At 37.5% G+C, this 25,720-nt stretch overlaps 1 protein-coding gene across 5 annotated transcripts in view; it reads right to left on the reverse strand.

Annotated features, from left to right (window-relative positions):
* Positions 1 to 3,472: 3,472 nt before the first annotated feature.
* The window catches only part of PARN (poly(A)-specific ribonuclease), a 40,073-nt gene continuing 17,825 nt past the window's right edge, over positions 3,473 to 25,720 (reverse strand). For all 5 annotated transcript variants that reach the window (XM_030958132.1, XM_030958135.1, XM_030958134.1 and 2 more), the window contains exons 19-24: positions 24,461 to 24,516; positions 22,537 to 22,623; positions 17,968 to 18,042; positions 12,195 to 12,384; positions 5,921 to 6,114; positions 3,473 to 4,366 (exon numbers count right to left, since the gene is read on the reverse strand). In XM_030958132.1, coding sequence (XP_030813992.1) covers positions 4,314 to 4,366; positions 5,921 to 6,114; positions 12,195 to 12,384; positions 17,968 to 18,042; positions 22,537 to 22,623; positions 24,461 to 24,516 — 655 coding nt within the window. In that variant the 3' untranslated portion in view covers positions 3,473 to 4,313. The remainder of the gene's footprint in view (positions 4,367 to 5,920; positions 6,115 to 12,194; positions 12,385 to 17,967; positions 18,043 to 22,536; positions 22,624 to 24,460; positions 24,517 to 25,720) is intronic.

The following is a 25,720-nucleotide window of genomic DNA, read 5'->3' on the forward strand; positions in this document are numbered from 1 at the left end:
ACCACTATCAGCTGCAACTATCAGCTCGTTTAAGAAATTAACGTAAGTGCAAGGAAATCTAACTTTTCCCAGTTTGGCTGAATGTTTTCTCTACTGCATTTCTGAATAGATGTGTTCCATACGAGTTTGCCTTGAGCTGGGACCGACCTGTGATCTGCTATAGCACTCAAGGAAGCACATAGCTGCCAATAATTACCCTGATGGAAAAAAATATTTTTAAAATGAGCTTCCTGCATACCTATTGCAGCAAAAGACCATCCTAAATATGAATACATTGACCCTATAAAAACTCAGTCTAACCCACCGTCTATTGCTCCTCATCCAATGAGCATGTAGCAGTATATCTGTAAAGCACACATGTACTGTTAGTTTAGAGTAAGTTTAAAGCTCTAACAGCACAATACAAACAAGCAAATGTTTATTCATTTACTAAATGTACTGTGGAGTAACTTGAGGAATCTTCTTCAATGTACACATCTGCTCAGCTGGCAGTAGTCTAAACAGATTGGAAGCCAAGAACTTTTGATTGTCAGGAGTCTTTAGGCTCCGACGCTGAATTGCAGAGGACATTTTTGTCTGCATTACATTTACTATGATTTAAAGACAGCGAACACATCCAGGGTACCAGACATTTTCTGGGCACCATGACAGAACTCAAAAGTTTAAAGGAAGAAAGAATTACAACATTTACTTTTTCCCACAATCACCAGAAGTTTTAGCTTTCTATCTCTCTCTTGGTTTTACCACTGGCTCCAGAATAAAATTTAGGTCTCCATCTAAATCATCTGAAGCTTTTTACTTTTTGCTCCAAACCATAAGCTCAAATCTGAGACCAAGAACGGGCTGTTGCACTCACAGCAATCTTAATTTCATATAAGATTCATTCAGTCTCTTACCAGTCCACACTCAAATCCATGCTTTAGGGACACTCACGCTCTTCCCTTAGTCTACATGACACAATTATCTCTATTTCTATTTACCAACAACTTCCTACATCCTGTGCTGCAATCCTGGGCATTTTGACTGGTTAACACTTCTCGCCAATAAATACTTGAGATTAATTTGAAAATTATTATATCAAGTACAGTTTTAGTGTGCTTTCTGAGGTGAGCAATGAAGTACTCCATCGCCACAGATAAATTATCACTTACAAGTCTAAGTTCCAGCCAAATAAGCCAATTCTCGTTGCTGCGCAGTGGCAGGGTTTCAGCTCACCTACCTCACTTGCGGCTGAGCCACACCTCCCTCACGTTCCTCCACACCATTTCGTCAGATACTCCCATGTTCAGGCCTACACTTCCAAGTGTCTTTTTTTTAAATACTTCTTACAAAATTCCCTCATTTTCTCAAGGCAATTCCTCAATCCCTTCAAAGCCTACTTCCAGCACTTCTATACATTGTTGCTTCCTACACCCTCCTCAGCGTCCCCCCAACTCCGTCCCCTCAGAGCCAGCGATGAGGACCGGCCGCTCTTGCCCCGCCGCAGGCGGGAACGCGGGGAACCCACCGCCGCACGGCTGCTGAGGAAAATGTTCCGCCTCAGCACTACCGAGGGCAAGGTCATGCCGGCTCCTGCAGACAGAGAGAAGGCACGAGCACAACTCCTCAGGGCGGCTGCAGCCCCCAGCCCCACACGGCCGGTGGGGAGAGGAGGGGAGAGGCGGTGGCCGCGCCGCCAGCGCCCGCCCGGCCCTGAGGGGAGTGGAGCAGCCGAGGGCGAGAGGCGCCGGGACAACGCCGGGACAGCGCTCTCAGGCGCACGGCGGAGCTCGGGGCTGGCCGGGGCAGGGCCAGGAGCTGGACTCAACGATCCTCAGGATATTGTGTGATTAACTGACCTCTGGAGTCAGTAACAGCACAAACCCCCAGCGATCAGAAGCCCCAGAGCCATCATAACTAGTGATGACAGCTTTGCTTTCCCAAAACAAATTCTATGCACGTATTTTAAACATATATTATGAAATAAATGTGGATCTAATTTAAGCTACATTCTTTCCCCCCTAGAATTAATTATTTCATTTAAGGCGCAGGGAAGCGGACCAAGCCCCACACAACAGCGGGGTCTGGTGCAGGATGAGTGGTGTCAGCTCCTGCTCAGGACACCACCGGCCCTGAGCTCTGACACTCATCCAGCCACATTTAGTGTCAGAAATATTACAGCCCCTTCCAGCACAGTTCAGTAGCTTATCCAGGTGTCAACTGGTAAAATCAAACACACATGAGGACTAGGGCACGCAAGAACCCTGTTTTCTTAAGTGGTATTAATTACTGATAGGGATCAGTAACATCCAGCTTCTCAAAATGACACCTGAGAGGAGGTGCATAGAAATAGTGGGTATAGCTGTCAACCTTCATAGTGTAGAGATGTGTGTATGTAGCCTACTCTGAAGAAACAAGTTTTAAGGGATTGGATTGTAATGTAATTAAGACTTCTGTTTTCCCTGCAGGTATGTAAGCATTGCTGCTCAAGAGCAAAGATCCTAATGGCGTCAGGGTACAGACTCCAGGTGGATTCTGTAACACTGTGGCCCTCTCTGTCTCTTGAGCAGCTAACTCCTTGCCCCTTAACCTGTACTTCGGACAATCCCCTTAAATGCTTCTTTACCCTTCTGTCATCATGACTCAAGCTCTGTCCCAAATCATGCTAGGCCAGGTCTTTAGGATATACAGTTAACAACTCACTCCAGCATTTGGATAGAACACCATGTGATTTACCTGAATCACCCCAATGAGAGATGAAGACTCCGTTTGACTGTTACTAGGTGTTGCACATATTCTGAGAACTAAATTTACAATTGGTTTGGATACTCAAGATGAAAGTGATTTAAGTATTTTAGTTCCAAGGTCTTGAGTCTTGGGGAAGAAAAGTCTCTGGATTCTGGAGAGCAGAAGAGTTCAGTTACTAATTTTCCCTTGCATCACTAATAGCAAATCTTCTTTCCCACATTTTAGTGTGAGAATGTGATGATAGAGCTGCTATTAAACAATTTAATTATAGTACTTCTGGGAGTATTCTAAGGTTAGAAATGCAACACTTCACATTTAACATCTTGAAATTATTTTTTCCCTTTGCAATGCAAGTTCACAATCATTTAAAAACCCACAAATTTGGACACACCTTCAAACAGGTTATTCCACGCTTAACAGACCAGTGGTTCCCATTCTAGTGTAAATATAATATAATAAAGCCTTCTTAATATTTCACTCTTCCACAGGAATGGTTCTGAATTTGCTGATTTGTAGAATTCTTTTGTTTTCACCCCTCCAAGGGAAACACATAGCAATTTAAATCTTATGACAATAGGCTTGCTTTTTTTGGTTAGATTTCACAAATATCTTGAAAATAGTCCATGGAATAAAAGGGTCGGCTACTCACAGGATGACAAAAAATTGTTATATTAGGAAGAAGGAAAACAAAAAAAAAAGGTCTCACTAAAACCATTTCAGACGCTAATAAATAAAACCAAACCAGTTCCTAAGAAAATGTCTTTAATTTTCATGTTATGGAAATACATATTTTGGTTTTATTTCCATGATACAAAAATTTAAATATCAAACATTTTCTGAAATCTACCAATGCAGATCCTTTTTTAAACAAATAAAGGGCTGGTGCAGTTAGCAGGTTTATCACATTTACCAAAAAACAGTTTTTACAGAATCAGGATTTAAAAGTGGGAACAACAGATGTGAAAACAAAGAAAAACTACCTCCCACCAGGAAATTAATGTTTGAGAAACTTTTAAGTTACAGTTTTTTGAAAGGGTAGGTATGTGTAAGGCTGGTATTTAGATGAATACCACCTGCACTGGGGGTAGAGAACAGAAATTCAAAAAATGTTCCCAGATAAAGTAGCAGGTAGAAAGCAATAAGTGAAACTGCAGTTCTACCTGTTTCCAGAAGGCTGACAGCATACTGAAGCTGCCTGAAAAAAGAGTTAAATATTAGGAGAGCTGTGGTAACTCCCCAAGCAAAGGAAACAGCCTAGCACAAAATCACAGAGTGCCAGTTCTTGTACAGTTCACAGCCAGCATGCCAAAGGAGGTGATCAAAGGACATTGAGTCTTGCTTCTTAAACCTAACATCAGTTACAACAGCAAGGATTTCACAGGATCAACGACAAGTCATATACTAGGTGATGTACACACGAGTAAAATTGACAGTGATTGTTCAAGAAACAGTTTAAAATAATTAAACTGATTTTCAGGACACATACTGCTTTGTTAACACCACTTTATTTAAATAAAGTATGGCTTCCAAGAGGTGTATTCTCTCAACTGCTTTCAATCAATTCCACTTTTTAAGGCAGCTGTTTCCTACCATGTTTCAGGGACCTCAAAAATTCCAGTGGAACTAGTTGTGAGGCTTCCTAGAAGACAGAATCATGGAATAAAAATTACATCAAGATTTTTTTTGCTGTTGTTCTTTCAGAGGATATTAAGACATATTTTCCTATAGAGGGAGGCTCTAGATACGTTACTGGCAAGTCAATATTAACAAAGAGGAACCAAGAGACTGTTTATGAATAGGTACTTAAAAAAAAGGGAAAAAATAAAGGTTAATTTCAGGTTTCTTACTTAAATGGTAAATAATGTATTTTTAACCCTAGTAATTAGGTAATTTTGGTTTTGCAATTACTAGGATGATAAAGTTAAATACCATTTTCCCAAGTGTACTTGTCATTATTTTTATTTAGGCTATTAAGACAGGGAAGAATATTTCCATCCCAAATTAACTGGAGAACAAAGATGAATCATTAATACTGATAAAATATATTCCCATAATGCCAAATACGAGCCTGAATTTTATACTCAGAATTACAGACACTGTTGTCATTTTGCATTTGCTTACAGGCCCCAGCTGCCCTACTGAACAAAAAGAAGAAAACAATTTCCAAGCACAGTTTTTGAATCAGCTAAGAAAAATTTTACTCTACCAAGTCAGGAGAAAGGATGTCTGGTATACAATACTACTTTCTGGATAAAAGCTGCTAGTGCAGTTATTGAAACAAAGTTTTAATTATGAATATTTGAATATACTTCAATATATGCAGTGCTCCAGATGACTAATATGGTATGGTCATCTGGACCAAATTAAAATATGATTTAATTTTTATTATAATCCAATTTCTGCAAGAAATTACTAACAAACATTGAAATAGAATCAACAAGAAATAGATCAATAAAATTTAAATATTTTCATGTTTAAATTCATGTGATCTAAGGATAGTTATTTCCTTTTTTTGCACAAGCTGCAGTAACTCACAAAACAGCAAAAATTACAAGGTGAAACATCATCATCTGATTGTAACCTGCCTGCATTTAGTCAGATGTTCAGTTCAAAGTATTTTGGCTAAAAAAATATATAGGTACTAAAATCTCTTCACATTAACCCTAGGTGAAGAGTCTTCAGCCAAATAAAGCCCAATAAAGGTTATAGTTACAAACATCACACAGAACACTGAATGAATCAATGCATACATCAAAACAGAGTGCCTTCAATATTGCTTACAATATGCAAAACACATTGACTAACCTTATCTACAAAGTCACATTAAAAAAAATAGAATATCTAAAAAAATATTCAAAAAGCTTTGTTTTAAGGAAGAAAGTAAGCAAAAGTAATAAATCAACTACATTCTGATTCCTTTGGTTGGTGTCAGATTGGGTTCTGGTTGGTTGTGAGTTTTTTGGTTTGGACTGAGTTCTTTGCTTTTTGATGTTGTTTTGGGTTTTGTTTGTTGAGTTTTTTTACCTTTTTTATATGATGCAGTCTTCAGTTTCAAGAAGAACTTTGAATGTAATGGAGTAAGTTACTGCTAGAAGTAATGACTTTCAAGAGAAGAATTCCAGTTCTGTTCAAATGTAGAACATTTACAAACAGAACAGAAAATCATGTGCATTAACATGGTTCCAGCACTTACCTGCTGGAACTTGCTCTGTCTTGATCTTTTTCAACTTTTTGGCTCTCTTCTTGCCATCTGGAAGGGACTCTGCACAGGAGTCTGTCTGATCATTTTCTGGATCTTGGCCTTCTCCCTCTTCCATATCATCAGAAACAGTTTCTTCCTCAATAGGACTCATGCTTCTCTTTCCCACTGTACTGGTACCTGTAAAACTGGGACATAGAAGAAAGATGATTGTGAAAAAGTCAAGAAGACAGAGGTACATAGGTACACATTGTTGTACATCCATTAAACGCTTACGAAGGTAGAAGAATAAACTGTCATAAGTGGTGTACCATGAAATTGCATTATCTGAAAGATCTGGCCTAACCATAAAATTCCTTAAGTTTTCTATCCAATCCAATCTTATGTAGATCAAGGTATTCATTTTCTGTACTACTGATGTCTCAGACTTAGCTGCTATTCTGATGAGATCACTCATCTGAAATGTAATTAAATCAGTTCTCTATCCCTGCACAGTTTTACATTTTATTCTCATAGTTATGTAAGCCCTTTAAAGCACTGTCAATAGACACCAAATCATGCACAACTGAAGCCTCAAATCCACATCTTGAAATTGAAGGAGTCGACAGGCTAACTTCCCCTCTCTCCTGGAACTACAGGTAGTTTTAAAAGCATTTATATATAAAGGTAGAGGAAAACATCAAGCTCCACACATAAAATTTAAATCTGGCTTTCAAGTGCAGAGTCCTGTTATTCATGGGACCAGTAAAATAAAGAGCACAAAAAATTGCACACTCATTTCATTAGCAGCATTTGAATGAAGTCTGACTAACAGAGTATAAAGATGAACTCAGAGCTCCACTCCATTCAGCACATACTGAAATAATCTTGTGTAGGCTTTTGTTCCACTGCAATGCTATTGTTAAATTTCCTTAAAAGACAACTGACAATATTAAAATCAAATTAGCATGAGTATAAAACAGAATGAGGTAGCAAAGGGGCTAATTAAAAAACAGTTCCCATTATGAACTTCTAGATATGTAAACACCAGCTACTTAAATGACTAATACAATGCTTTTAGAACAACGAATTTTATAAAGGGTAGTTTTAGATTTATGAACTTTTATTTTTTAATTAGAACTACACAACATGGCTGTATGCATCTAAGCCATGTTCTATTCTATGAGTTAAATATTAATACTAAGTTATAAAACAAAGCTTTACAAGGTATTTTTTTTCTTTTTAATCAACAGCAGTGAATGACGGCGTTTCAATAAGGTTTCAGCTAAAGGAAGAACTGTTAAATTTTGCAGTATACTTTTGGCTTTGAAATGGAATTTTTTCAGCTGAACATTTTGCAACTTAAAACAGAGTCTGTCTGGGATGTCCAAAGGCAATAAACAAAGATGAAACATATGATTACATCTCATGCTCTTACATCCACTTTAGGAGCACAAACACCATTTACTTTGATGAATAGCTGGTTTTTCCTCCAAACATTCACACACAGAAGGCCTTCTTGCACGATTTCTTACAAATCATCATTTTGAGTCATACCATAACCACCACCAATAAAAAGCTGGATAGAACTGTTAATCCTATGTACACACTTCAAGATTGCAAAACAGGCAAAAACTAGGGCTGGAAAGAAAAAAATCTAGGGAAGAAGGAGCATTAGGAAATTAAAAACTACTATTTTTTAAAAATACTGTTTAGAAAAGCTTGTAAGAATTCTACTTTGGGGAAAACCACTCTGAAAAATACATTAGGAAGAAAAAAACTCAGGAACCATAAATTATGATCCCAGGATTTCTTCAGCACTTGGCTCTCAGAAGGGAACTTGCACTCAGTGTAGGAAGAAGATCCTTTCTTGAATGGTCCTATGGCTGAATTTAATTTTTTCCAACAGAAGACTCCTGTGAAGTTATTGCAAATAAAGAGAAACAAATTCTTGACCTTCAGTGCACTTTTAGTTGGGTACCAAAGAACAACATAAAAATTAATTTTAGGCCTTATGGTCCTCCTGCAGATACCTTATGGGAAAAAAAAAGCCCACCACCAAAAAGTGGCAGCACAAAATACAAAATAAACATATTTATAATGAAGAACCATTGTCTTCCTTTCTCCCAAATAATTTTATTTTCTATTCATTCATTGATTTCATGGCTTCTAGAGAGTAAAGGGTTAATTTTTTTATGTCTTGTTCTTCTTTAACCTTAAGTAAGATTTAAGATTATAGCAACATTATTTATGTACTTAGCGGTAAATGAATATGGTTGCATATATGAGTTAGAGCACTACTCAAAGTTCAGTTTTCTACTTATAACAGTTCTTTTGGATGTGTCCACATATCTGCCTCAACTTCTTCATTCAGCTGAGAAACAACTGAACAAAGTTGAAGACTGGAACACAATAATAGCTTTCAGTTATTGCCCAATGCAGACAGACTTCTTGTATGATCCTTATGACCATTTAGAGACACAGATTTAAACCCCCTCTAACCATGTAACACTCAGGTATCAAAACACACCTGTACAACAGCTACCCAGGCAATAACTCCATTTATTTTCTAGAGAATGTATTTCAAGATGTACTAAATAGCAGCAATCCAGTACTATGGCAATTAAATTGAAAGAATCAGCAAGTGGAGGGGAGCAAAAAGTAGGAAAATAATTATGACAATATACCATTTAACATTTTCTGGTTTGGAAAAGCATATCTGAATTTTCAAAGAAACACTTCATCACAACAAGGTATTTTTAACCAGCCTGGATATATGAGGTCCTACAATTTCAAATAAATTTCATTTACACAAAACTAAGTTCACTTGACACTTGAAACAACATTGAGTGGTGGGAGTAGATACTGATCCATCACAAAAATCAGTCGTTTCAGCTGAAGAGCAGGTGAATTCATCTAAAATAACACTACATGCAGGAACACTATAATAATTTACTTGCAATATTTGTGATCTATACCCTTAATACCTCAGCTTTTGCAATTCCTATTCTCTAGTAATTACAGTGGTAATAAACCACTGTAAACAACCATTTCTGTAATAAACCAAAAGAATCATCATCAATAAACCAAGTAGAAACACTTGCACATTTCAAAAATTAAGTATCTTTGGCAAAATGAAGACATTCAAGGAAGTGGTGCTACAAACAGCACCCTGACTTGACAGAAGATGCAGCACTCTCAGTTTTAGGCACAATATTGTATCCCTTCCTTGTACTTCCTATAAGTCATTTGGCATTGCCCTTGCTCTTCTTTACTCTTTCCAGATGATGATCAGGAGAATAAGTAAGTACAATTAGAGCAGGGTGCCTAGTTTTCCATGGAGCAAACCCTATTTGACTTTTCCTGCTATGGTTTAACACCGTTTTGCTAAAGAAAAGCTCTTAAAGCCATGCATGTAACAGTCATGGCAGAGCTGGCAGGCAGTCCTTTGCTAAGCACAACATAGCCAGTTCCATCTGTTTCCTATGTGTGTTCTGAATAGCAACAGATCTGGACAAGGGGATCTTATTTACTACTTGAAGTTTTGTCAAATGCAGCAGTTTTTCATCTACTTCTCCATCTTACATTAATAATTAGGCATACTTCCATTGAAATAAATTTTTATATTTAAGGGTAGTATTAAGTTATATGCAAGGGATACATATTAATTATAAATTATTTTACCTTAAGGCTGCTATTAATACTATTAAACTTTATTTTCTGAAGAGAAGTTCCTCTATAATCTAGAACTACAGTTTTTCAACAAGACAAGAATTAAAGAACCTTTGTTACATATTTATCAATCTGTCAATTTAAGACAAAAGTTCCTTACAAGAAATACTCAACAACTTCCTTACTGAATGAAAAAGTAACCAGGACACATTGTCATCAAGGAGACAAACAGCTATCCTGCAGCTGTGCTCCTTGGCAGAAGCTGATGCAGCAAGCTCATTAAATAATAAATAAATAAAGGATGTAGTAACATGAAGCTATTATAAGGGATCAGCTGCTGGATACATCACAGTGCTGAGTGCTCAGCGAGATATGACTTCAACTAATCTGGACAAATATACATGCACACATACATATTTGTCCCAATGGTTTATATAAACATTGATATTATATTTTGTATTACAATTATTGTATAAAATATTTCTATTTTATCTATTATATATACCTTTAGATAGAAATATTTTTATATACCTTCTTCTGGAAATTAAAGTTCCTCTTGAGTGAAATCAAAGATCATGGTTTGCAGTTCCATGTTCTATCTAAACAGGTTATACTTCAGAGGAAGCATTTACAAAATATAAATTGACAAAATAATTAAATATAACTAGTAAAAAATAAAAATTAATGAAGAAAAACATGTCAAAAGACCTGCATGAGAGGGAATTCAGGAACAGAACCAAATCACTTTACAAATGGAATAATAAGAGAACAAAAAATTATGTAACATCAATTATAAGAGATCTGTCAACAAAATAAAGGCTGCTGTCCAAGGCTATCAAGTTGCTGAACCTGTGAAAATAAAAAGCTACTTCTTGTAGAATTTTACAACACTAGGTGAAGAAAAGGTACTAAAAAATTTCAAGGAGAGTAAGTGCTTAGACAAACAACTCATTGGGGTATGTCAAACTTTTAGGGAAAGAATTTACCGAAAATTTTGTTCAGCAATTTTCCAAATGACACATTTGTGGTGGATCTTAAACTTCTTTGCAAGACAACAGCAAACCAGCTTTCTGCATTTCCTGATCTTCATGAGCTGCCATCATTACCACCTGCCTGCAACCTGTGAGGTACCCAACCTCCAGCACTCATTGAGAGGAGACACTTCCTCTGGCAGAAACAAGACTAGAACTCAGTGTTTCTTTGCAGCATCTCAAGGTGTAGTAAGTATTTCCAGACTATTTAAGAGTCCACCACCTTAGTTACAGAGCTAAGCCTCAGCCATGTGCAGGCTGGTGCCAGGAGAATCCGTAGAGCTCCTCATCTCCTCACAGCATGGACTCCCCAGGATCCCCAAGTACAACAGTTCCATTAAACTAACTTCATTTGATATGGATTGTATCATCATTCCTCCATATGTTTTTTTTGAATCAAACATGTCTATAACACATTTAGAATTCCCAGCATGACAAAAGCCATGAACATCTGACAGCTTGCCAAAATACACACCTGCAAAATTATAAGGTCATGAAAAGAACAGAACAATTTTAGTGGATTTGTTACTCAACAGATTAACATTTACAGGAAGATATAATGAGAACTAGAACTTAATGTAGCATTCCTAGAAAGATAAAGCAGAAATACCTCAGCACTGGTTTTATGACCACCAAATTTGGTTTGTGTAACCACAGGGCAGGGAGAAGAAGGAGACAAAACCCCCCAAAACCAAACCAAAACATCTGCTTAGAGGAGTGTAACTTACACACTCCACTCAAACTTATTCTCATGCAGAATTCATAGAATTGGGGGGACAGTGCAGGAGAAGGGAGGGGGAAGAATGGCAATAACTTGGTAAGTTATTTATACAATTATATTAACACTAAAAATCTCTTCACATGCTCAGCTACACAGATGACTGAGAAAGAAGCTGCCTGTTACCATCATATCCAAAACCTGTCATTAATATCAGCAGATAAATATGGAACAAGAAATACACACAGCAACACAGGGAACATACTGTACCAGAACCAAAAGCATCATGTCCTGACTTAATTTTGTCCTTAAATCATGAACTAAAGCCCTTTTCAAGCTTTATACTAAAAGCTTAAAGCCATGCAAGTATCATCATTTGCCATCCTATTTCTGAAGCATAAGGACAACTTCATCAGCTCTAGAAGAGAATTTATACCATTCTTTGTGGCACTATTACCACCATGGAAAGTCAGCCCAAAACCAACATGGTCTTTAAAAGGATATATGATGACAACTAAGTGTCCACGTGACACACGTCATTCACAAGTGTCCTACAACTAAAGAAAATTATTTTGAAATTTTGTTTATACGAAATTATGCTGCTATATCAAGCTCAGAAGCTGTGATGTGACCTACCCTCAAGATCCCAGCATTTAAAAGTCTGTCTGATCACATTTATGATGAAATTCCCTCTGTTCCTTTACCTATCATCTTGTGACTGCTGATGTACCGATGTACCACTGCTGATTTATATGGAAAGAAACATATACAGAAAAAATGTCCTGGATTAGTTAAGAACTACCTGAAAGTGGCTGGATTTTGGATAGAAATGCAGTAAGAACACGAGCTGGCAGCACAGACATCTCACCTGTTAACACAGCAGTACCGACTCTGGGAAACGTAAGGTGTGCACTGGGTTTTTAACCTCTTCCTCTCCATCTCCTTCCAACTATCTTCTGTACATTTTCTCTTGGCCTGTTTTTCTTCATGTTTTTTCTCCACATATTCTGCATATGTCTGGATCCTATAACTTTCAGCATACCGGCTGGTGTTTACAGCTATGGAGGAGGAGAATGATATTATATACAAAACACTTAAATGACAGCATGCCCTCTACTGAAATAGCTTATTTTGAAAAGCAGAAGGCTGCAAGCTATTTGTTCTGTCCACAAAACAATTTATAGTTCCATTGTTAGCAATTAAAAAAACAAAACAAAACAAACCCAAAATGCCATATTCTCTAGAAGTCACAATGTCTGAACTAGATGCTCAAAGCTCTTCTCAAAGTCAGACTTTGTGCAAAAAGAGTTAAATCTACTTAAGACATTTCTTTTAAATTAGAAACGATCAATTCTTCAGTCGTAACCCTCTTCCAGATTGCTTGTTGGCAAGAAAAGATTTCCTGGATTTTTTCCCTTTTAGTCTCATTACTTAACCCAGCAGGTTTATTTTGCAAGTCTGCCAGGAAAAGACGACATTTGCAAAGCCTTTGCCAAAACTCTGTTTGATTGCTGTGAAACATAAGCTTATTTGAGCTGCATTTTTGGTTGCACAAGATATCCATGGAAGAAGCACTTAACTAACAGCCAGCTGTTCCATCCTTGTATCTTTCTAATGTCTGATCTCCCTTTAACCAAAAAACACTTTGAGTTCAAGGTAGAAAGATTTCTGTCAATACAAAATTAGAAGCACTTTAAAACTAAAGAAAAAACTTTCACTGCCTCCACTCAGTAACAATTTAACAACATTCCTTCAAGCCCCAGCATCTTCACAGCTCTCAGCTTTTAGTCTGCAAGCCAAGCTTTGGCCTGACGCCATCCCTGTAACAGATGAATCAGCAAATTAAACTGACTGTCAACTGGTGTCTTCTGCTGCTTTCAGCCCAGCTCTCTGAAAGAAAGTATTGTAAACCAACCAGTAAACCAGTTTAAATGTAAACAAAACAAAACAAACCAACCCCCCCCTCCAACCTCAGATTGATTTTCTGCACATTTTAAAATACTGCAATAGTAGTAGAGACAAAAATCCGATTTTATTATCTACTTCCCATTTTTTTAGAACCATTTTGGATGCATATCCCATTTTGGGATTCTAGCTGAGCTGTTATAAATACAGCTGTTAAAATATTCTGTGCTACCTCTGGTGCAAGCACTAGAGATGGCAAGCTCCAACACCAAATATCAGAAAAGGTGAGGAAGATGGGTGGATGTGGCTTTTTCTCCTCTTTCAGGACAGATCACGCATTTTGCTGTGTAACAGTAAAATATTTGCTGTATGACAGTGAAATGAGATCTATAATACCTGCCATGGTATATATAGATGCTGCTGTTGCAAAATACATAAGACCAGGCAGGAGCGTTGACTATTTAATTTTAAACCCAAGTACAGACAGCAGTAGTCTGTATGATTAACAGCCCCATGAGATAGTTGCACTAACCAACAAGTGTCAGACATACTTCCTTTCATCTCCCTTATATTTGTTTTGAGCTTTGAAGGATCTGTTTGTAAGAATTAGGACAATATTTATTGCCCATGAAGTTATGGGGCAGGCATCATGAATGAATTAATAAGGCTCACTGGAATTTACTGCATGCCAGCCAACATTCTTCGGGGGAAAATTTGTTTAGTTAAACTCAAGCATGTTTTTACTTGCTAAAATCAAGCCCAAAGTTACCATGGATCATCTGATACATACTCATTTGTTAAAACACAATAACATTATTTGTTGTGCTACAAGATAAGAGCCAAAGTTATGGGTCTGACATTTAATTCCTTGATAAACTCAGCCCTTTCTCAAGGAAGAAAAACAAATCATTTGAGGCCTAAATATAATTCTAAAATAAATCTATGCAAGAGTCAGTATTTTTGTACAAAGTCAACTCTACTTTCTTGAAATAAGGCATGTATTTTACAGCAAACCATTCATATGGCACATACACACACAAATATATGTATATACATATATAGCATATATATTTAATATAAAATGTTACACGCTGAATATTTTGCTTCGTCATTGAAAAACTGAAATGAAGCCATATGGAGAAGTCTAAGAAGCCACAGAGATAAAACAATCTTGCATGGTCTTGAATTGAAGAGCAGCTCCTTGTAGGAGTTTAATACATTTCCTCTGATGCTTTTTTGGATGCTGTCCATATTGCCAAACAAAGCAAATACAGTTAGGTCGTTCTGCACTCCCAACAGAAGAAATGCACTGCTAGAATGCTCTGTGAATTCTAAAAAACTAAAGAGAACTCAGGGGGGCTATTCATTTATTTCTTTGTATTTTAAGAGCTGAGACAAATCTTTCTGTGACAAACCTGACCTAGTAACCAACACCATGTGGCTGCATTTCACATTAACTGCAGCCCCAAAGTTTCTGTCTCATAGCAGAATAACAGTAATTGTAAATTATTTTAGGAAAAGCATTTCTAGAGGATGGCACCTTCCCTCATTACTAGGGAAGACATCAAACAGGCTGCCTGTCATTGAGTGGTCCAAGAGGAATGTTTACAAAGATACCTTTTTGTCAAGTCCTTGCTTTTATACAGAGCAACATCCTGACAGATGGCCACTGATAATATTAAGCCTCTTCATAAAAAGACAAATATGTTGGTGAACCGTGTAGGTAAAAGAAAAGCCACAATATATAAATACAATAAACACACAGAGCTATACAGATTAAGGCTACAATACTAAACACTTAAGCTTATGAAATACTTCAGTAAAATTTCACCTGTGAAGCCTTTAAGTGACCTCTGTATGGATGCTGCATTAACCTTATCTGATCGTGTTCTCCTTAAACATGGGAGCACTGCCTCAGCCACAGCAACAGTGTGCAATTATGAGTAGCTAAGGCAGTATTTTGTTTTACTCTCAATACTCACCATATGGTTCCACAGCCTTATTTACTGACTACTAGAGCTATTCATGCCACATGTAACAATCCAGAAGTTTGCCATGATGACAAAAGTGCACATGCATAGTCCAGTATTTCAAAGTAAAACTCAGGAGTGGAAGCAGCAGTGCTGTGTGCCTATTTTATCAACAGAAAGCAGAAGACTCAACATCCCAAATCAGAGGGCATCTTTTAAATTAACCTACATGGAATTAAATTGTCCCTTACACAACATTCAGGGCTGAGTTCTTCCACAGCAAATTTACAAACATACTCCCAGAGAAGCCATAAATCCTAAAGAAACATGTACATGATCACATAGCCATGGATATTATAAAGGTGTAAGCAGAATTCAACTATATTTTCTTAAATATTAGTGAAATTGTCAATGTAACATTAATGGCCCCTTTTGTTAAATGTTAGTGAAATTGTCAATGTAACATTAATGGCCCCTTTTGTTAACCTATATACAGCTTTCAGCCTTTCAAGCATACCTAAACAATTTCTGCTGCAAGGCATTAAAATGCTAACACATGGGACTAATTAGCTGACCGGACTATCACAAGTATATGTGATAAGAGCAACTATCTGCAGGCTGTACCCAAACTGATAACACCAATTTGTACATGGTGCTGCCCATCCCTTTGTTCTCCTCTCCTGTATCAGTTTGAGACAGTAAGTGCCTACACAGATTCTAAACAGCAGATCAAAGTCAGAAACCTCTTTAAGAAATAAGCATAGTAGTACACCCATAGCAACATCTTGCCTTGTATTCATATTGTTTCACAGTCCTCCAAGGCTTTTTACAAAGTCCAGAAGATGCAGACATTTATAGGAACAGGTTAAAAACCAGGCCACATTATAGATTTTCCTAGGTTCTTCATTTAAGCATATCTCACTAAATCACAAGTACAAACAGTGACTTTTATTACCAAAACAATTCATTAAAGAACTTAAGATGAGGGAATAGAATAACAGAATTGATTTTAAAATGCATTTATTACAGAAAAAACCCAACAGATCCCAAACCAACAAAATACCAAGAATTGTAAGCAAATTTACAGTACCAATCACACAATTTTTGGTAATTGAGGTTGCTTTAATTTATCAGCTTGGTTGACTCACTGCTTTCAGTATATGAATTTCTACTAACCTGATTTCATGAAAATCTATGAAAGACTATAATCACCTGAGCTTTCAAACAAATAACATTTCCCAGCATGTAGGCCACAGAACAAGCCTGCCTGCTTGTCAAAGCACAAAAAAAGACACAGAGCAGTGCCAGAAAGATTCAATTTCAATAACTCAGTTCTTTCCAAAATACGTACTTGCTACAACCAAAGCAGAACAAAAAAACCAAAACCAAACCTAACAACAACAATTACAAAAAGTAGTGGTGATAATGTATACACCAAGCATTTACACAATGGATAAGTACCTGAGGTGACAGCAGTGGGGAATTTACTGCAGCAGCATCTAGGAAGGCTTTAATTGACATAATTCTTTATCTGGAATGACTCATTAGAAGTTATTTCATTCTTATATCTATATATGGATGAAGAAACAATGGCTCTTGCTGCTATGGAGCAACTGCTATAAGGAGGCTGCTGGTGAGCCCACAGTATCCTCTGCAGAGCTATGAATGTATGAGGAAGTAGGAAAAACACTCCCAGGATGTTCATAAGGAATTACAGAGATGCACTGATTGTACATCCAGGCCCTGAAAGCTTCTTTAGTTGAGCTTAGTAAGGACAGATGATGTAAACTCAGTGGGGTTTTCTAATCTGTCTTTTTTTTTTAATTGTGGGAATTCTGTCTGAATAGCTCTTAAGTGCAACACAATTTTAGCCAGTTAATCAGAAGTGCTACATATACTGCTGCTCCCACTGGCCGCACAGCATTTGATGCAAGCATTTCAGTAAATGGGGATGACACTACCAGAACATACCCCAAATGATCATCTGTAATGGCTTACTTCCAGCCATAGTTCCCTGAAGTAAGGTTATGGGTCAGAACTCAAATAAATGCCCAAAACAACTAGAGAAACCACTAAGAGCTTCTGGATTCAACTACAGTCAATCAAAAATCTTTAAAAAACTCCACCCCAAAGCCACTCCCAAAACAACATAAAATCCCCAAACCATAAACAAACCCAACCTAAAACCCGACACACCAAGAAGACTGTTTTCCCACATAACTACCAGCAATATTTTCAAATGTTCAAATAAAAATTTAAAAACTTAGGTCTGAAGAGATTTCACATTGTTCATACACAGACTGTAGGCACATCAGCAGTTCAGGCTCTTTGGACACTCTTATTTTGCATTTGCTCTACAATGCACCAAATGGCTTCTCACTGCATTTGTTCCTTGTAAATGTAAACCAAACCAAATGTGCACCAGCCCAAAGGGTACTTGGAGGTGAAGACCACAAAAGTCTTTGACAGTTATACTCTGTGCAAAGTAACAGTAAATAGCTTCAATAAATACAGCCCCAAGTGAAGAAACCAGCACTATTCTACCTAGGGGTTTAGGTACTGGGAGGATCATGGAATGAAACACAAAACTCTCAAGCAAGTCCAGTTTGGGCTTGGTTTTACTGCCACACATGTGCTGCTGCTATGGAAGTCCAGTTCCTCCAAGCAAGTCAGTGGTTCTGCCATTAGAATCACAGACCCTGCTGGCTCAGAGCATTTTGCAGGAGCCAGTTAAAGTCTTAATGCTGAAGTAAACCCAACACTCACCTATTTGTACTTGCTCTGGCTGGCTCAGTGAGACAAATGCTGATGTATCGTCAATCCACGAAACCTGAATGTTACCTAGAAAAGCAAAAGAAACTTTTATGACTATTTTTATTTTAGACTCAGTCACAGATTTTTATCTGATATGCCATGACATAAAAAAGCCAACTAAGAGTAACTGCACTTGAGAAGGCTTTTCTCCACTGTACAGGTGTGTAGCTCATACCCAGTTGCACAAGGGCCTGGAACTGCTCAGAAAGTCAGGGCAGCAGAGCATCCTTGTGCACCCCAGACCCTCACATCCTCCCTTCATGGCTTCTACATGAGTCTACAAAATAAACTGAAGTGATTATCTGGGAATTTCAGCCCTTTACTCAAATAAACAACAGCTCTTTGAGTGATGATAAATTCCAGTCGAAAGGGGTAGGTAGAGGATTGATCACACCAATGGAGAACTCCACTGTTGAGATACTAAATTTTCAAACTCTGATTTGTTTGAATCCCACTATACCTAATTTCCTGGATGTGAACTAAAAACTTAATTTGAGTCAATATGAGGACAAATGCACAAAATCATGGACCTCATTTGGAAGCTGTTACAATGGAACAGTGACTGGAAATAAGTCCCTCTATTCATCAAGCAGCTAGTGCATTTTCTATGTGAATGGCTTAAAATGTCACATTAGCGCTAAAAGAGCTCATAATCAAGCAAAAGCAGAGGAAAGGATTCCCATTCCAGACACAAGGTCTTATTATAGTCTGAAATCCATTTACATCTCCTGTGCTTACCTCTCCTGTCCTTATCTAAGTGCTTTACTGTTAGTACAATTCAGATATTGAAAACTGGTGCCATTTTTTTCACGTAGACTAGAAAATCAAGTTATATATAATGTTACACCACTATTTAACCTTCAGACATTACAAGGTTAAAAACAACGATGCAAAATGGCTTAAAATACATTTATTCTCAGTTGTTTAATCTATTGAAATCTAATTTAGTCTATGGGTTACAAGGTTATAGAAATCTCTTCTGAAATCCAGCCAGATTATAAACAGATTTTCTAATTATAAAAAAATAAAAGCCTAGATAGATTTCATCCGCATGCTATACATTTGAGTAGCCAGCTATTTAGGAGTTTAAGTTATAATCATTTTGATCATTGCCAAAACCATAATTAATTCAGTATGGTTTCTGACATCTCCCTGTACTGAAGGGCTAAGGTTGCTATTAAGATGAGCCCACACCACGAAGTAAGAATTTCTTTAAACATATTTCAGGGCACATAAACTCAATTTCTAATAATTTTGCCTTTGAAGAAGACAGAACTTTGCTGCCTATGTCTAAGGCTCTTTGGTATAGGGAGAACATCCTTTTGGCAGGACATGAACATTTCTCAACACAAGCAAGGTCCCAGCTGTGACTGCAGCTCAGAACTGCAGTGCAATTTGGTAGGACCCCGACATGCAGTTTCCTTTAAAGGACAGAAATTACTGTACAAATTCATATTGCTGTACATGCATTGATACGTCTTTGCTCTAAACTTATTTGTGCATAAAGTTCTCCAATTTTGTATTACCAATTACAAAATTTTCTAAACAATCATTTCAGACATCTGAGACCATATTCTGTTGTAACTCTGGAACACAGAAATGCTGTCCAGATTGTGTCCTTTTCCTATATATACAGTTTATTAATTTCAAGCTACCTGAGCAGACTGAAAGATCAGAAAGAAAAATTCTCCTGAATACCTTGCAATTGTGCCCAGGGTATAAAATAGGATCAGTGGTAGACAAAAAAAATTTCCTAAAGGAATTCAGCTACTATTCATATGGACTTCAGAATCCATATTTTCACTAAGTGCCAAATTAATAAAAATCCAACCTATTGGTGGCACATAATTTCAGTATCGGATCCTTATTTATTGTCGCAGAAATGTTGATGCATTCCATATGACTTGTGACTTTGTATTTCTGCTAATAAAGGGTTTCAACACCTGCCAACATATCTTGCTTTTATACTCAGATTTATACATTTCAAATACAGAATTTAAAGAAATTCATACATTAAATAGCAGACACCGAGTTCCAATCTGAAACAAACCGCAACAAATGCTCTTATGCAACTCTCCATGCTTAAGAAATGCTCTCTTCAGACTGCCACATTTCATCATTATTAAGAAGTAAGAATTTAGGAGAGATAAGATTAATAAATTAAATCATTCAGCAATACTGCTAAGCACTCAGTAAATATTGTGCATTTCAGAAGTATGGTGAAATGCAAATAAAGATCTGGAAAGCAAATGCAGCTGCAGTACAATATTTAGCAATCACCAGAGCCCCGTGCCAGCTCACTGCAAGGCCAGTGCAGATAAGCCATGGACAGCAATGTAATGGAACACCAGCTCTAGAGAAATAAAACAGGAAATTTCTCTTTCTGCACTTCTAGAATACATCAAGTCTTCAGTACTTTGAAGAATGCCACTGGTGGTGACAATGGTGGACTAAGACATGAAGGTGCAAGTAAAATGCATTTCTTCTATAAAGAAATTTGAAAATTCTCCATGTATTAGCTCAAACATGCAAATAAGATTAAATCCACAGAATGAAATCATACTGATGGATCACATAATTTTAACATTTTCCTTTTTATACTCTGTTCTCGTACATTTCCTACATGTCTTCTACTGGTAATTAAGCAGTAGTTTTTATAATACTTTGATAGTATGAGTTTTAAGCAAAAGCCAAAGACATTAATTTAAGTAGAACTTAAGGCAATACACTAAAGCTGTATTCCAGCAAGTCCTGTTTTAACAACTTTCCATTTCACATCAGCATGACCAAATAAACAATGCAAATTTAAGAATCTAAAGTCTTCTAAGAGACTGCACAGTGCTGCAAGTACTTGTACAGTGAAACTACATTCACCCCTGAGACTATAAAAACATCTTGCATGAACAGGTGTCCACTTGGTATGCAGGCAGTCCTGAAGGATTTCAAAATCATGAACACCCCTTCTAGAGTAGCAAATGCAAACCAGTTCCAAGTGTGACACTGCAGCCCTTTCAGCTGTTTCACCATATTTTGTTAGAAGCTCCATGGAAGATTATAACTCTGCTTGAATTCATTCTAAAATAATTTTTCTGTAAAATTTGACTAATACTGCTTGATTTCAAGACACTTTGCTTTAACTGATGTAATACCTTAGGGTAATTAATGTCTGTTACTGCCTTTTTTTTTTTTTGTAGCTTTTGGCAAATCACTCAACCTCACACTGTACCACTCTGCCCCTATCCACCTACAACTGGAAAACCATGGGTACTTCTGTATTCCACAATTTTGGAAGGAATAAGCTGCAGTTTGTTTTGAGATAGCATGGCAAGAATACTTGAAAAAATATAGATTAATTAATTAATTACCGAACCTAAAGTTTGTAAATGGAAATATGAAAACATTCAGCTCTAAAATCTGGAGAAGTGCGGGAATCGGCAAGTCCCAAAGCGAGCCTTGAGCGGTGTGCGAGCGCGCCCCCTGGCGGCCGTGACCGTCCCACGCAGGGAAGCGGCGGCAATGAGGGCACAATCCGCCGGGAACCGAGGGGAGGAAACCGGGGGGAGGAAACCGGGGGTAAAGAGGGGCACAAACCGCCGGGAAACGAGGGGCAGAAACCGGGGGCTGAGGGGCACAAACCGCCGGGAAACGAGGGGCACAAACCGGGGGCTGAGGGGCACAAACCGCCGGGAGCTGAGGCCAAACCGCGTTCCTCACCCCGAACAGCAGCTCCGCGAGAATCCTGCCATTTCTACATTCTCTCTCCTACATCTCCCAGTCGGGGCTATTAAATCGTAACCACTACACTGACCCCTGCTGCAGTGAATGCTCACAAGAAGTGAGGGAGCTGGATGCAGCTCCAGAGACCCTGCACAGACAGAGTACCAAGCACAAGAGATAAGGTCTCTTCTTTCACATCATCTATTAGCTCAGCTCTTCAGGTACCTACATTTCATACTTCTACTTAGTAGAGCAACAACAGGACTACTGTCCTCAGTTATTAACTACCGTTTTTGCTGTTTCTTCTCATTTGGATGGTTCACAATCTGGAAACCAACTTGGTTATTTTCAAGCTTAATTGCTTGCCTAGACTCACATATACTGGAGTTTGGCTTTACATCGACTGCAGGATGAACCTTGTTCCTAAAGCCTCCATCTGCCCCACATCAATCCCCATTCTGTTTTTCCACCTATATAAACTCTTACTTCCTATCAGGAGAAGCTGTAAATAAAAGGATTAAAGATCCACAATATTCAACAAGCACCAAAATAAAGATTTCTAAAAAGCAGTTAATAAGAACAGTTATTATTTTCAACACATCATTACGAAGTCCACAGGACATCAAATTCAAAAATTACAAGAAGAGATTCATCATTACCCACACTAGGAGTAAGTCTGCACCAACAGACTAAAAATAACAAAACAAACCAGAAGTTTATCTTATTAATAATAACAACCAAAAAAACAAACAAAAAAAACCAACCAAAAAAACCAACAACGAGAAGACAGACTATATCACTCACCAAAGGCACTAAAAAGCTGGTATAGGTCACTAGTCTTCCACTCTTTGGGAAAAGTAACATGAAGAACGTGATCTCGTTTAGGCTGCACTACAAAACAAAAATGTTTTTGTTAAAATAAGAGTCACTGCTTTAGAATATCCTAAAACTGTCATCTAATGTGGTTATGTAGTTTTTTCTTCCCTTCCTTTTTTTCTTTTGTGCAGCAACTTCATTATTTTAAATGAGTTTTTAACACACATTTTAACAAAAGATGACGAAAGTCACATTCACATATTCAATACTATTTAACTTAACACATGTTACTGAAATCCATTATTTAAGGAAAAATTGCACAAATTTGCTATTTCACTACCTGACAAACAGAAACATACAAATTACAACAGTCACCTAGTCAGCTGTGCCTCATCTCTTTTTTAAAAATACAGACCCCAAGTGCACCTCCCACAGAAACCTGGCTGTACTCTTTGGGTGGCTTTGCTTCTCTGCAAAACAGTCCCCATAACCAACCACCAGAATGCTTCCTGAACCCACAGTGGGGCTTACATCTCAGAACAGCAACTGAAGTGGCTAAACCAGCCAGCCCAACGTGCCACCCCTGCAATGCTTCCTGTTTTGAGCCTTAGAGAGCCTCCTTGGCTCAGGTTTTCCTAGAATATCTGCATCAGTCTGTTCTACAGGAGTGGCTTTCAGATAAAAGAGACAGACTTTCAGAGGCAGACTCTTTTTTGGCAACCCTTCTTGGCAAAGTATCAAAACAATCCTGTAAGTTGGCCAGCAAGTGGAAGTAGCATCTTTACAAATTAGTAGCTTTGGCACTCTCTCAATGACCCAAAGTATTTACCCATTCTTCCACTCAGTATCAAACAGTTGGGGAAGGAAGATGCAATGTAATTAGATTACCATTCCAGCAGAGCCAGAGCTCAGTGATCTGACCACCTAACTGAATTTAAAATTCAATCTATGCCCTTACAGCATGTACTTTCCAACAGTTACTTGCATCTCTCTAGAACTGCATTCTGTTACTATTACACTGGCATCTAATAGAGTCACACTCCAGGATGAGTTTTCCAAGGCAAGGAGTGGAAAATGTGTCCACATCAGTACTGCTTCCAAATGGGTACAATTTTAAAGACACTGTGTATCTGACTCCTCAATATAAAACTAAGCTTTTATCTAATCAAGGACCAGACTGACCTCCAGGGCTTCACATTTTATTAAGTCAAGGCATCAGTGGGAACCCTCATCCAAAGTTCTCCCCCTCATAATGAAACATCCCGTAAAAGTAAGGGCATTTACATTAGTAGAATCTAGTTTAATTTAAATATATTATCAACTAATTACAGCTCCAGGTCTGTAAACTGAAATAACCAGAAAGGTAAAAATGTTTTAAGTAATATTTTTCCATTATCATAATCCCATGTGGCCAAAAAATCTGATGTTCAGGCTGAAGGTAAGTAGAGGTACTACTGCACAGCAATTGAGAAACAAAGTGGCCACAAGATTTCAGAACCATTTCCTACTCACTAGTTTGCATTTTTTATTTACTGCTGGGGTGAGGGGACAGTGTGAAGATCCCACTTTTTAATGTGATATGGTACATAAGAATAGTACCCCAAAATAATAATAAAGCTGTTAATTTCAAACTCTCTCATTTAGTAACATTAATTTCATTTGTTCTCATCATCTGCCTTTATAATGCAGATTCTCTGGTCAAAGTTGAAGAATTTCTGGGTTTAGTATTTTGTTAAAGGAAAACAAGGAAGCAGACATATTTAAATAATTTTGTAAGTAGCTAATAACCTAAACACAGCTGATAGATACGCTGATATCCTTGCTTTAGATATACACAATTAATCTTTCCACTTCCTCCTCCAGGAAGTGTGTCAGAATGGTACTACATTTTACAATGAGAGAAGCTACTTACAGTCTGGTCCTTCCAAATTGAGATATGGTATGTCCATTACTCTCATAAGAAATAGCCTAGAAGTAAAATGGAAAAGAACCATTAGCAAATTTCTGCCTGAAGACCTTTTCCTTTTTTTAGTTTTTTTACATGTTTCTTCTAAAGAAGCAGAATAACCATCCCAAACTTATCCCAAGGTATGTTAAAACAAAACAGACCCTATAAGCCCAATCTCTTACCTAAGAGTGAGAACTGGCACCAGTTGTGCCACACACTGTCCCACCTAATTTATCCTCTGAGTCTCAGCAAAAGTGGGAGGTTTTATTAAAAAAAAAAAAGGTTTTTTTAACTGGAGTTACTATAATCTAAACAAACTTTTGCCAAGTTCTTGGAATCTACTACTTTTTAAAGCATTCAAATAGTAAGTTTTGTAGGTTTTCATAAAAATAAAGATGAAGTCTACTAAAAACACAACAAAAACTTCTGGGGAGAAGACTAGTTAAGCTTCCCTCCCCCAGGTTTTATCATACTGAGGAAAGCAATACAGTGGCCAACCGCAAGAACACACTTATGACAAAAAATACATTTACCTGAAATTAATTAGGATCAGGTTTTTATTCCCTGAGACAAATCCTACATTTATTTGTTTGGCCAAACAATGATGTCACTAAACAGCACACACACACACACACACTCCCTGTAGCCTAAATACTGATTTTGGTATTAAGTGCACTTCAGGTGTGTAACAGAAGTAAGTGCAGCTTGCAGCACCAACTTACACCACATGGATTATGAACACTGAGCTCCAACATAATCCATAATTAAGTATCCATAACTATGGTTCTAGGATTCCTCATCTATCTGCAGAACATTTAAATTAATAAGACTTTTCTGTATGACAGCATGAGCTCTGTATTGAATTAGCTCAATCCATGAAGTTGTGAGTTAGTGTTGTGACAATCAGTGTCATAGCTACATTTCTTTAAAAGCTAAGCAGACCAAGCTAAAAAAATGTTATTTCCTACACTGTTTAGGGACTACAGCCAGATCACACAGTCAGAGGACAGAGATCCATTTCTCAATAAGAACTCTGAGGTATTTTGAGGAAGCTATTTCGAAAACAATTGTTTCTGTGGCAAGTCAAAGAGAATGAGGAGAGGAAGCAGTGGATAAATAATCTCAAGGAGGCAACACTGTTCCTCTGCACTGAGCTAGGATGAAAGTTTTCACAGGTGTGTGGTGAACAGTGCAGAGAAACTGATCTAGCTGAAAAAAGAAAAG

The sequence above is a fragment of the Camarhynchus parvulus genome, chromosome 14 (genome assembly GCF_901933205.1).
Source record: "Camarhynchus parvulus chromosome 14, STF_HiC, whole genome shotgun sequence".
Classification (NCBI taxonomy): Eukaryota; Metazoa; Chordata; class Aves; order Passeriformes; family Thraupidae; genus Camarhynchus; species Camarhynchus parvulus.